The sequence below is a fragment of the Neofelis nebulosa genome, chromosome 9 (assembly GCF_028018385.1).
Source record: "Neofelis nebulosa isolate mNeoNeb1 chromosome 9, mNeoNeb1.pri, whole genome shotgun sequence".
Classification (NCBI taxonomy): domain Eukaryota; kingdom Metazoa; phylum Chordata; class Mammalia; order Carnivora; family Felidae; genus Neofelis; species Neofelis nebulosa.
In genome coordinates, this window is record NC_080790.1 from 118,535,895 (window position 1) to 118,548,408 (window position 12,514).

A 12,514-nucleotide genomic window follows, 5' to 3' on the forward strand; every position below is an offset into this window, starting at 1 on the left:
GGCTAAATTATTTGCAAATCTCAGGACTTTAGCTTTCAGTAGTAAAAGCTAATCTCACAATATCTATGTATTGCCAAATAATGGTCAAGTGAGTATTCTGTCACAACCGCCACAACAAAAACATCAACATTTGTGGTCCAACATTGGTTGAATTGGCTCACTCTGTGCCAGTCTGTCTTCTAAGTATTTACACACATTAGTTTATTCATTCCTCCCCTCAGCTGTCTGAAATAAGTATTGTTTATAGATGAGGAAACTGAGGCCCAGAGAGGTTGTATAACTTACCCAAGGTCACACAGCCAAGAAGAGATGGATTTGAGAATTAAACCTGGGCTCTAGTGCCATAGAAGTCAGGAGGGGGTCTGGGGCTGGGAGGCAGCTCTGCTTCGTACCATCCTCATGACTGGACAAGGCTACCTCCCTGTACTTATCCCTGACCTGTTGGAGATGTGGATGTCTGTGCTCCACTCCAACCATGGTTGGGCGGTTGGCAGGGCTGGCTCCCTGTCCGTCCCCCTGGGAGAGGTCTCACAAGGCCACCTGGCCATCTCTGCCCATTTTAGCGGAGTTCTCCCGCCCAGCCTCGGTTAGTGAGAACCATGACGCAGGACCCGATGGTGACAAGCAAGAGGAGGATGGCGAGTCTGGGGGTAGGCGGTCAGAGGCCGAGGAGGGAGAGGTCAGGACTCCCACCAAGATCAAGGAGCTAAAGGTAGGAGCCTGACTTTCTCATACCCTCTGACCTGGGGATCAGGAGGCTGATTCTGGGTCTAGCCTCGGTCTTGGCCTTGAGGTATTTCCAGCTGTGGCCGAGCACCCTCATTATGGGATGCACCATGGACAGGGCCTTGCCCAATACCTTGACATCCCCTGGTGTTGGGTGGTAGGCACGCTGCCCCCTTCCCCTCCTTTTGTCCTGCTTCCCCACAGGGGCACTCTGTCCCCTAGAGGACTTCAGCCTCCCCTTGCCCACTCCTAATTTGCCCCTTTGACTGTGATTTGGGTTTGCATGGCCCCTTCCTCCCCAGAGCATGATGGGGTGTCCCTGTAGGCCTTCACAAGGATGAGGTTCAATTATGTCCCCTCCTGCTGCCCCATGCATTTCCCACACACTTGTGCACACACTCCTGCAGGCACGCATGGCCTCCGGTGGGCATGCATTCACTCACAGTTTTTTACCCCTCTCACAGTAGGGTCATGCACCCAGACATGCAAGAAGCATGCACACGGGCATGTGCACACATGGGTATAGCGTATTTCCGTCATGCAGTTGTAGCTTGGAGCACAGGCCCCTGAACATACATGCTGATGGCAAGAAGCATGAATGCCCAGAGCCCTCATGTCCTGTTTACTGAGTGTGACTGCCTGCTTTGTCCCCAGTCCTCCCACCCCCTTCTTCACCTCCCCGGGCCAGCACCCTGCCTCACACCCCACACCTTTGGCTACCTTGCTGCCCCTTGGGTGGCCCACCAGCTTCCCTGGCCCCTGCTCCTCAGGAAAGAACCCTCTGGGCTACCTGCTGCACCAGACCTGGCCAGGGGCCATTGCGGTGCCTCTAATCCATTTGCTTTACTGACCCTGCCGGTTCCTTCTCCTTCTCCCGCCTCTCGCTAGCCGGAGCAGGAAACCACGCCAAGACACAAGCAGGAGGTACTGCATGGGACCTGTCACCACTCACCCAGCCATTCGTATCCCCAGCTCATTTGTCACCATCCCATAGTCCACCCCAGGCTTATGTCCTGGTACCATCGCAGCTTCAGCTTTGCCTCTGTTCCTCGGCCATACTCCTCCCCCCACTACAGCTCCTCCCTCCTCCTGCCCCCTCTCCCTCCCCAACCACCCTTCCTTCTCTCCCTCCACAATCCAGCTCCTTGCTCAGACTACCCCCTAACCAACTGCTTCCCCCTCCCTCCTACCTAGCCTCACACTCTGCCTCTTCCTACCACCCCATGCTTGCTTTCCAACTGCTGATCATCCGGCCTGTGTCCGCCAGCTCTTCCAGTCCATTCCATGCTTTTGTTGGTCTCATCTCCCCCACCCCCACCCGAACCCTTCCTTAGACTCATCTCCTCCATACCACTGTTTGGTCATGCCTCCACCTCCTCTGTGTCCTCTGTGTCCTCCCCCCAAGCTTCTTTTTGTATCTGTTGACAACCAGATGTGGGAATGTGGGTGGGGTGGGGAGGGAGGAGCCTCAGGATGCTTCTGGCCTTCTCACACTCCAGCTTCCCTCCCTCTGGGTGGAGCTTGCTGCTCCAGCTCTATGGAGAGCCTCTTCTTTTCTCTTCTCTCTCCTCTTCCTTCTCCCTTCCGTTGCTTCTTTGGACTTACTCCTCTGTGTTAAGGACTTCACCTTTCCTTTCACACAATCCCCAACTCTTCATCTGAAACTGTACTATTCTAGAAGCCAGTCTGTTGTAGGCCCTGAGGGAGAGGACAGGGGCTGGGGTGTAAGAGACTGGCCTTGGTGTCCCACAAACTGGGTTTCATCCTGACTCTCTGAGGGTCATGGGTAAGCCGCTGGAGGCCCCAGTCCCCCATCTGCACAGCAAGACATGTGGACTAGGTTTCCCCAAAGCCCTTAACCCTAATCAAGGATCGCAGGGTTCCACTGCTCCCTCTCTCTCGTCTTCAGGAATGCTATGTGCCCACAGAGCCAGTGTGGCAGGTTCAGGATAGGTCACAAGCCACATCTTGGGTCCATTGCAGCTCATAGCCCACTGCTTTGTGCAAACCCTGTCGGGTTTGACTTCTCAAACATTGTTCTGAGACAGTTCAGCTCAGGAAGGGATAGTACAGACAGAGGGTTCTTTCCTTACAGACAGATGTCTGGAGGGAAAACAGAAGCCTCAGTGGCATCAATTTCCTTCCTGAGATAACTCATGAGTCAATCATAGTGGATCCTTGGATGCCAGAGATAAGCCCAGGGGAAGATTTTAGCCTTGTCCAAGGGCAAGCTTGCCTTCCAGGTAATTCTTTCAGAATCAGCTGATCTGACTTTATAATAAGCTGAGATTGTTCATCTCTTGTCCTGAATTGAGTTGACATGAATCCTAAAACAGCCTTGCAGATAAAGATGCTTGAGCTAACAGCCCACCCCTAAAAGTAGGCCTACTGGCTCCTGTGCAAAGGCTGATCCTCACTTGACCTTGAGGTGGATTACTCTATCATGCTGCACTGGCTTGAGCTCAAACTTGGCAGTTTAATGGGGGACACGTCTAAAACTCCAGCTATACCCAGATCAGTTCTTGTGCCCAGCCTTACCTCTCTTCTTCCTGGTCTCCATTTCTCCTAATCTCTTGAATACCCACAGCACCCTACTTTGTCTATCTAGCCATATCTTACCCTGTCTGCTCTTGAGGAGTTGGTATCCACCAGGTATCCAGAAAATCCTGGGTGATTAGGAAAAGTAGTGGCTCACAGTAGAGAATGCTGAACACAATCTTTTCCTGGCTCCTGTGGCTCATTTTTTCTGGGTATCTCTGGCTTAAGGAGTATCTGCATGCTAAGCCCCCTAGGGCCTGAGGAACTCACCTGTTGGGCTAAGAGGGGCCTAGACTGAGGGTCCTGCTAAGCACAATGGTCCAAGTCTTGGCCGGAAGGGACCAGGTGCCCCAGAGGCCAGGGAGTGGACCAGAGCAGCCCAGTGAACGGGGTTGGCCAGTTCTCACTGTGCCTTGGTTGTAACCAGAAGAAAGTCACCTCCATGCCCAGTTGAGACTTGGTGCACAGCACCAGTGGAAACTCACCCCATCTTATGGGATTTGAGTTACCTTGCTGGTTCTGAGGCCAGGAACCAGGCAAAGGGAAAGAAAAGGTGGTGCTTGGCCAGAAGCCTCCTCTTCTTAATCTTAAGTGCCTTTTGATCCTCTTTTTAATCTTAAGTGCTTTGTGCACCTGTCAGGGCTAATCATGTCTGCCCCGCTTGGTTCATGGGGTTCAGTGAGGGTGAGACGGAGTTCTGGATGGGAATCACCTTGCTGATGTAGGGCAGCGACCACCATGGTTACCATTTGCACCGTGCCCTGCATCCCCTGCTTGGAGTTATTCCTCTAACACCCACTGCCCTCTCCATCCACCCCTAGTTCTTAGACAAGCCAGAAGATGTCTTGCTCAAGCACCAGGCCAGCATAAACGAGCTCAAGAGGACCCTGAAGGAACCCAACAGCAAACTGATCCACCGGGATCGAGACTGGGAACGGGAGCGCAGGCTGCCCTCCTCGCCCGCCTCCCCCTCCCCCAAGGGCACTCCTGAGAAAGCCAATGAGGTAGGTCTCACGCTGAACCCCTCAACAGGGGCTTTGGGTAAAGAGGGTTGGGAAGGTTGCTCTGCACTGACTTACACTCATCCTTCTCACCTGTATGCCTCCTCGAGTTGCTGCACAAGGTGCTGATGGGGATGGGGGTGGGGGTAGGCTGGGAAAGACAAATTCACTATATCTTGGAATCCTTGGGCCCCAGGGACGACCTTGAAAAACTCAGAAGACGCTGTGGCTTGGTGTATTCCCCTTCCATCAGCTGGAGTACAATGGAGAGGGGTGTTTATTAGGAATGTAGGTTCTGGGGCTCCATGTCAGACCGACAGAATCAGAATATTTGGAGATAGAGCCTTGGAATCAGCACTTTAAACAAGTGCCCCAGGTGATTTTCATGCACACTAAACTTTGAGAATCCCAGTAGTTGTATCCAGTAACCAGATCCTTTAGCGCCTGTTGTGAAAACACAGATGGGCTGTGTGTGTGTGGGGTGTGTGTGTATGTGTGGGGGGGGTGTTCCCTCCTGGAAGGATCCTTGGAGCCCACTAGAGGGAACGAATCCTCCAAAAAAATCAGACCTGCGCCTCTTGCTTCAGAAAAGGATCCCACACCCACCTGTCTTTCAGAGTGGAAAACATGGGATGTTTTCTCAAATAAAAAAGAGATAAAGATAGGACCTTGAGAATTCCTGTATTTATAATCCCAGCTATTATTTTTAGCACTGCAAAATCTTGGCAATATTTAACCCCCATTTATACTTAGGTGTTTTCTCTCTAGCACTGCTGCTTACTTGTCTCAAACCCAAGAGATCTAGACTTACACCACCTGGGTTTGAATTCTGACTCTGATTTCCTGCTAGCTAGATGACTCTGGGCTTGTTACTTAACCTCTCTGAGCTTCCATTAGGTAGAGATAATAAAAGTACCTACTTCAGAGGAATGTTGTGAGGAGCCAGGAAAATCAACCATGGAGGTACTGGTAGAGTCCCTAGATGCTCAGTAGGAGTTACTTACTATTTCATTTCGAGAGTCCTGGGGCTAATTTCAAATCAGAACCCCTTTTAAAGTTGGAAGGACTCTCAACCTACTTGCGGTCATCTCTTTACAGATGGGGCACTGAGGCCCAGAATGGAAGTACTTGTTCAGTGTCATAGCTGATAGAAGAGGGACCAGACCCTGATTTTCTTGTGTCTCAGGCCATTGTATCTGCTATTAAATCAAAGCTGCCTGAGAGCAAGACCAAATCTTGTGAAGACCAGGATAGAGTCCACTGTGAATGTACTGCTCTCTAATGCTTTGAAAATTGGTGATGCAGTCATGATCTAATAAGTAAACATTTGATTGAATTAGCACTCCCCATATGGCCTTGACATGCCAGATAACAGAGGGCCTCGTCCAGTGAGGCTGCTGGCCTGTAGTTTCATGGCTGGTGATTCACAATATTAGGGATGCTTTGAGGGTCTTTAAGTTCAGTGCCATGGAAGGAGGGCAAATCTGCATCTACTGAGGACCTCTGTGATCATCCCTGGCACAAATGAGACCCTGAAGACTCTGGCCTGGGCCACGGGAGCTGGTCTGGTGATCCAGTTACATGCCCCACTCCTCTTGCCCTGAGAGACTTGACCAGAGTGGCCTGGCTGTGGGTGAGGATAGATGGCTTTGAAAGGGTGGGACTCCAGCAGAGGAGGGCCTCTTGAACCCTGGGGATCTGGGCTATGGAGCTTCCAAGTGCCTCAGAGCAGCCTGGCTTGGGAGTGTGCCCCACCTGCTGGTAATAGCTGGAACTGCTAGAGATGGGTCTTCCTAAAAGGTGGCATCTGTTCCAACCCTTGCCCCTCACTGTTGCTCCAAGAAGTGTAGTCCACCTGCTGGAAGGGATTCTGTTCCAGGAGCTCAGCTTGGAGCTATGAACCATTTAGCAGGCCCCACTGGCATTTAGAGGCCCTGGAAGATTTGGGACATGGGGAGAAGCTGTAGGCAAGGACCGGACTGGGTTGTTGGGTGGGTGACAATACCTCTCTGAGCCTCACAGCCTAGTCAGCCCATCTAAAGTGGGACCAAAATTGCCATTCCATAGGGTTGCTAGGAAAGCTGAGTGAAATAGTGGGTATAAAAGCACTTTAGAAACTGCAAAGTGCTGTATGGTTATGGGGCCATTGCTGATGGTGACTGGAATCCCTGATCCAAATACAGACTTTGTGGGGGCTCTCCTTCAGGAGTGTGTCATCAGAGAGGTCCTAGTGGCTTCCTCATATGTTGTTGGGCCTCATCTGGACCAAGGGGAAGACAGGGGGAACTTAAATCAAAATAGGGGCTCCAAATTTTAAGAAGAGTTCCCATTTCCCAAACCCAGGTTTTCATTTCAAAGATAACTTTATGAAGGGCTAAGACCCAAACTGCAGGATTGAACCATTGCTTAAGCCAAAGACACCCGGGGCAGATTTGGGATCAGAGTCTGAGCGGTATGGCTCCCCAGCCTCTCGATTAAGAGTCTCTGGAGTGAGAGTGGTATGGTTCCACATCCTCTTGAATGAGAGCAGTGAGAAAAAGGCCCAAAGCCAAGGTGCTGGCTGGCCGCTGACTGTGGGCCTTCCTCCCTTAAAGGGCCACAAGGGGCAGCTCCTCTCTCTCCTGCCCCACTGGCTCCTTCCTGATCTAAGCCACAAACCCTGAGGGTGTAGGATTTACAAAGCTGGGCTGTTTACAGGCTCTGTGTGTGTGTCTCTCCTGCTTCCTCTCTCTCCCACTTTTCCTATCTCTGTCTCTCCTTCCCTTCCTCCCTCTTTCCCTTTCCTCCGGCCCTGGGCCTCCCCTGCAGTCCCGGAGGACCCAGGACACCTCTCCGCAGGACTTGGCACCTGAGCCTGGGACGGCCACAGGCTGGGAAGTGTTCACTCAGAAAAGCCTCGCAGCGTCTCCTGAGGTTACTGTCGGCACTTCCCCGCCCACACACAGCCACTCTAATGGTCTCAAGAAAACCCTTTCTCTGGGGTGAGGGGGGTGGACCAGGCTCTGCCATGCAGGTGGAAGCAATGGGTAGCCCTTGTATTCCCATGCTGTGACAAGTGATTGTCCCCATCCCAGGGATCCATAAAGGGCCAGCCCCTCCCTCATCCATTGTTTTTTCAGGAATCAGGACTGAGACCATATTCTGAGAAGACAGGACAGTCTGAGTCTGGCTCTGGCTTCAAAGGAGAGGCTGAAATGATCTCCTTCTCTTGGGCCCTCCTGACTTTACAGGCAGGCTCTGATGTCTAAGCTTGGGATCAGGGGTCATGGCACCTAAATGCCTTCTGCCCTGAAGTCTTTCCTCTGTTCAGAAGCCCGAGTAAGGTCTAACAGTGGCTGTTTAGGGGATGGCTTCTCATTCATCCTCCGCCTTCGTCTTCTCTAAACTCGTGGCAGGCGGACAAAAGTGGGCATCTGGCTCCAAGGAGATTCCTTGGGGTTGAAGAGATGTTGGCCAGGCAAGTGTTCTAATGAGGAGAGCATCACTTCTGTGCCCAGGATGGCAGCGGGGCGGGGGGGGGGGGGGGTTGGGAGGGCACCTAAGTCCCGCTAGGCATGGCATCCAGGCCCAGGGAGTGGGGGGTGGCACTGTATCTTCCTCCCTGCCAAGAGCCCATAGACCATGAGGATTGGGAGGTACTGACCAATCATCTGGGTGGAACTTCCTTCTCCCTGATATCTGGCCCTCCCCTTTTGGCATCTCCCAAAAAGTACGTATGAGGGCATCTCCCTTTTTAAATTCCCATGGAAAAAATTTCTAGCTGCTGAAAAATGTGCTGAAACTCTAAAAGAGACAGAAGTCAGCACATAGGTGGTAAAACAGAAATCACAGTTCCTATCTGAAGTTTTCTTCAATGTGAAACTAAAACAACTACCAGAAGTTGGACAGGAGTCAGTAGCATCCCAAGGTTAGGGAAAAAGCGATGCCCTGGAGCACAGAGCTGCTCCTAGAGCCAAGGACAGGTGCCCATACTCCGGAGCAGGGGTGGTGGGCAACATGCGTCCTTCATCAGCATCCCTGCAAATCATCCATTCCAGCTCCTTCCACAGAGGGGGCTCTTATCATTCCGACCATACCATATCATATCAGCAGACCATTTTGTCTTCAGTCATCTATTGAGAAGTGTTCATGTTGAATTAAAATCTGCCCTTCTGCATTACCTGTCTGTGGGCCTTGCTCTGCCCCTGCTGCCCCTAGATCTGCTCTGCATCCTCCTCCAGGACAGTCCTTCAGAGTTAAGTACCCCTCTCCCCCTGAACACTCCTCCTTTCTTCAAAGGTTTCTCCCAGGTTGTGATTTCTAGAGGGCTTCTTGTCCTGCATCCCCTCTTCTGGGTGTCTTCTGTAAAGAGCAGGGCCCAGAATGTGACCCAAAGCCCCAGGTGGGGACTCAACAGCCCAGAGACCACAGAACTGCCTGGTGGGAGATTTTCTCCCTGTCATGGCTTGGGTGGGAACAGAACGGGCTCCGTTTCCTTCTACAGCTTCAGCTCCTTGCCGCAGTACTCCCAGCTGATAGCAGGGGGTGCTCTGAACAGGCACTGCAAGTCCCCTGGCTCTGTGGAAAGAATGGCGACAGGGCTACCAGACGTCCCATCTATCTTGTGTAGTAGGGTCAGAACAGCTTTCAGACAGGTGCAGTCCTACCGGTGCCTTCATGCCAGTGAACTTCTCTCTTTTTTGCTCTCAAGTCTTTTTTTTTCTTTTCAGGATTTTCACTTGTTAAAAGCAGAGCCTCTTTTTCCCTCACTGCTCACTCTATGATCTGTGTAAGTCACTTGCCCTCTGGGGAACCTCAGTTTCCCCTTCTGAAATAAGGGTAACAGTATCTGCTTTCCACATCACCATTTGGATTAAATTTAATCTGACATTGCCTGGCACAGATTAACTAAATATAAGTATGTGTTTCCTTTTTCCTTTCTGCAGAATTTTTCTTTCTATACTGTGCTAGTTCCCACCCCGCTCAGCTTAATTTCTAGGCTTCTAGTTTCTAGAAACTAGTTTTTGGTTAGACTTGGGGCAAGAATGTTCCAGAAGGGGTCGCATTGACCACCTGTGGCCGCCATTGCCAGGCTGATGATGTCACTACACGCTGAAATGGGGGCCACTGAGGGTGCCTCCTTCCTCAGTAGAAGAAAAAAGAGAGCTGGCTTCTATAGGCTCTTGAAGCACTTTTCTTTGGGATGGTTCACATGGTATTGTCCTGAGACTTAGCAACCTGCAGTAAAATCCCAGAAATCTACACATGGGCCTTCTACCTTCCGCTTGTCTCTCTTACCTGTTGGCAGGATCCACAGATGGGACAGGACTCTTTCAATGAAGTTTCATTCCCTGAGAACCATGGAGATTTTGCTAGCATGGATTGAGGGAGTGGAGGTGAGAGTTTACAGCGCTCCCTGATCTTTCAGAATCCTTCAGATCTAATGGGGTCTGACAGACTCCTCACCAGGCCATAACCTGAGTCAGAGCCCAGTCATATAAATCTCCCCCCTCCTGTTGGGAGCAGCTTCTGGCACATCTCACCATGGAGGCACTTCCCAGAACTTGGAGTCAGAGACTGGATTCTAGGCCTGCCTTTTCCCCTAGCTCACTCTCTGACCTTGGACATGGTACTTACCTTTTCTAGGCCTCAGTTTCCACATCTGTACCATAAGAGGCTTGAGTCAGAGCAGTGGTTTCAAAGGAGGGTGATACCTTGACACTAGGGCAGCCGAGGCCTCCCCCTTAAACATGGCAGCCTGTATTTGGGTTACATATTGGACTTCCATTGAGATTTTATGTGAAGAACGTATTCTTTGGCTGCAACATTAGAATTCCAGGCCTTCTTGCTTTTTTTAATGATTCTGAAGTCCATCATTCCCTCCTAAGTATTGTTTGAAGGACTGTAGGAAGGATGTTGAAAGCTGTTTTGTCGACAGTTTGACAGTGCTACCCTCTTGTTGGTGCTTTTGACAGGTGATTGATACTTGGGTCTTTAGATCTTTTCCTTCCATGATGTCTTCTGTTCAGCCCTTTTCTACTCTTTCTGTGGATTTTGTGTAGAATTCTCCAAGAATAGGCTTTGGTATTCTTTTCCCTGGAAATGAACCCTACAAAATTCAAGCTGTTCAAGCCATTGTGGTGGCTGGCACTGACTTGAGCTGTGCATTTGGCATTTTCCATTCTAATCTCTTTCCTTCCCAGGAACTCTTGCAGAAAAGTCAGATTTTAGGCTGTAGCTGTGGAACTTAATTCAGTGCTTTCCCTCTTGACATTAGATCACAACTGGGATCTGTATTCTGTAGGTTGTGAGATAAGTCAGCAAGGATCTTAGGAATCAAAAATCAGGCACTCTTTTCTTGACTCTACCATGAACTAAATGTGACCTTGAGTAAGTCACTGACATTCTCTAGGCCTCAGTTTACACATTTGCACAATGAGGAAATTGGACTAGAAGATTTCTTAGGAGTTCTTTTTGTTCTAACCTTCAAAGACTCCATGTGATGTAAGTTACTTTCTCCTCTGACAGTGGCAATTGTATTATTAAAAAAGGAAGAGGAAGAGTCCTGGCCCATCTGTGGATCTCCATTGTCCCATGATTAGACATGGGGAGGGCATGAGACCCCATCCCATTTTACCAAGTTGGGGTAGTGGTTGAGGGGAGTTGGTAAATAATTTGTTGGGTGCCTTGACGGGAAGGGTAACCTTAATGAGGCTGACTAGCATTGTCACGCCTTTCTCCCCCCAGCCAGTTCTGGGGACATGTTAACTTTTGGTGGTAGGTTGGTCCCTTCTTGCACAGGAAACAGTGACCTGTTTTTCATGTGCCTATATTTCATGTTAACTCTTCTTGCTCCAATTGAAACACAGGGTTCAGAGCATTGGGTATTTATAGAAAGAGAGTACACTAGGCCAGAAGAACTCAGTCTCCTAAAAGCGGCCACCACGCAGCAGGAAGAAAGTAAGGCAGGCCTCACAAATATCCTTGCTGATGGCAGACTCTCCAAGGTAAACATCCTGGTGGACAAGTTCAAAGTTGAAGTGGCCACAGAAGAAATGGTGGGAGTCAGAAGAGCAAAGACCCAGCAACAAGGAAGGATGATTGCAAGCCCTGAAGACTTCGAGTCAGTGTGGGAGGAAGGCCCCTGGGTCAGGGAAGGCCCAGGAGGGCCTTCTCTGGCTGCAGGCTGCACACTGGCAGAAAATCTCCTTGAGGGCTCCCAGTTGAGGGTGGGCACTGGGGAGGCGACCATCAAGAAGCGCTGGATCTCAGGTGGTCAGCTGGAGGGCCAGATGGAACTGAGGAAGGAGCTGGAGGAGATCCCGATTTGTGGAAGACCTGCTGCGTCAGGGGCCAGGCCAGCAGAGGCCGAGATCCCCTCTCCAGCCTCCGACAAGGGAGGACTCCAGTCGTTTCTACTGGACCCAGCCCAGTCAGAAGCCAGAGCCGACTCGAGTGATGAAACCGAACCTTCCTTTGCAGAGCGGAGCTTCTACTTAAACTATGGAGGGAAAGATTCTGAAGACCAAGTCCTCCCTCCACCTCTGGATGCCCTTCCTGTTGGCGAGACCAGGATAGAGCTCCCAGAGAAGCTCCTAGAGAGCTCTGAGTGGAATTCCTCAGGCCTACAGGGCTTTGCTGCAGCTTCCAGCAAGAATAAGGATGAAGAGAGTGAAGCCCACACAGCCTCCTTAGAGGAAGGGGCAGGGATCCCTGGGAGCTACAGAAGACCAGATGGCCTGGAGGTCTTTGTTGAGCAGCTTGGTAAGGGACCTTCTCCAGGGCAGACATTTGCTGAGGACTGGGAAGAAGCTGGGTGGGGGGTGGAAAGAGAATTTAGCCACCCAGCATCCAACATAAGCACAGAGGAAGAGACCCCCAAGAGTGGAGATTTGACGGAAGAGGCTGAGAAAAATATCCCAGCAGGATGGAAGAACCACTCACCTCACAGAGGAGGAGGCATGCGCCCAGACCTCCCAGCCTGCATCGTTCCGTGGTCCGTCCCTCCTAATGATGTCAGGAAGCCAGCCAAACTGGACAGAGGCAGCTTCCTGCCCCAAGACAGGGGACTGGTTCACACACAAACAGGAGACCCTGCGACGGAGGACAGCAAGGCCTCAGCGTTTCTTCAGATGGAGGTGATCACCCCCATCCCAGCCTTCCCTGGTCCCTTTCAGGCTCAGGCAGCTCCAGAGGAAACTTCTCCAAGCCCAGTCCCTCGTGAATCAGGGGAGCCTCCACACCTTGGGGATCCTTTTGGAGAACAGTCC

General features: G+C 51.1%; 1 protein-coding gene across 16 annotated transcripts in view; it reads left to right on the plus strand.

Annotated features, from left to right (window-relative positions):
• The window catches only part of EPB41L1 (erythrocyte membrane protein band 4.1 like 1), a 55,766-nt gene that overhangs the window by 18,033 nt on the left and 25,219 nt on the right, over window positions 1-12,514 (plus strand). For 12 of the 16 annotated variants that reach the window (XM_058685481.1, XM_058685482.1, XM_058685483.1 and 9 more), the window contains exons 11-13: window positions 564-712; window positions 1,615-1,650; window positions 4,086-4,268. In XM_058685481.1, coding sequence (XP_058541464.1) covers window positions 564-712; window positions 1,615-1,650; window positions 4,086-4,268 — 368 coding nt within the window. Of the gene's footprint in view, window positions 1-563; window positions 713-1,614; window positions 1,651-4,085; window positions 4,269-7,073; window positions 7,179-12,514 lie in introns of all 16 variants that reach the window. The other 4 variants (XM_058685489.1, XM_058685486.1, XM_058685487.1 and 1 more) reach the window with 2 other exon arrangements.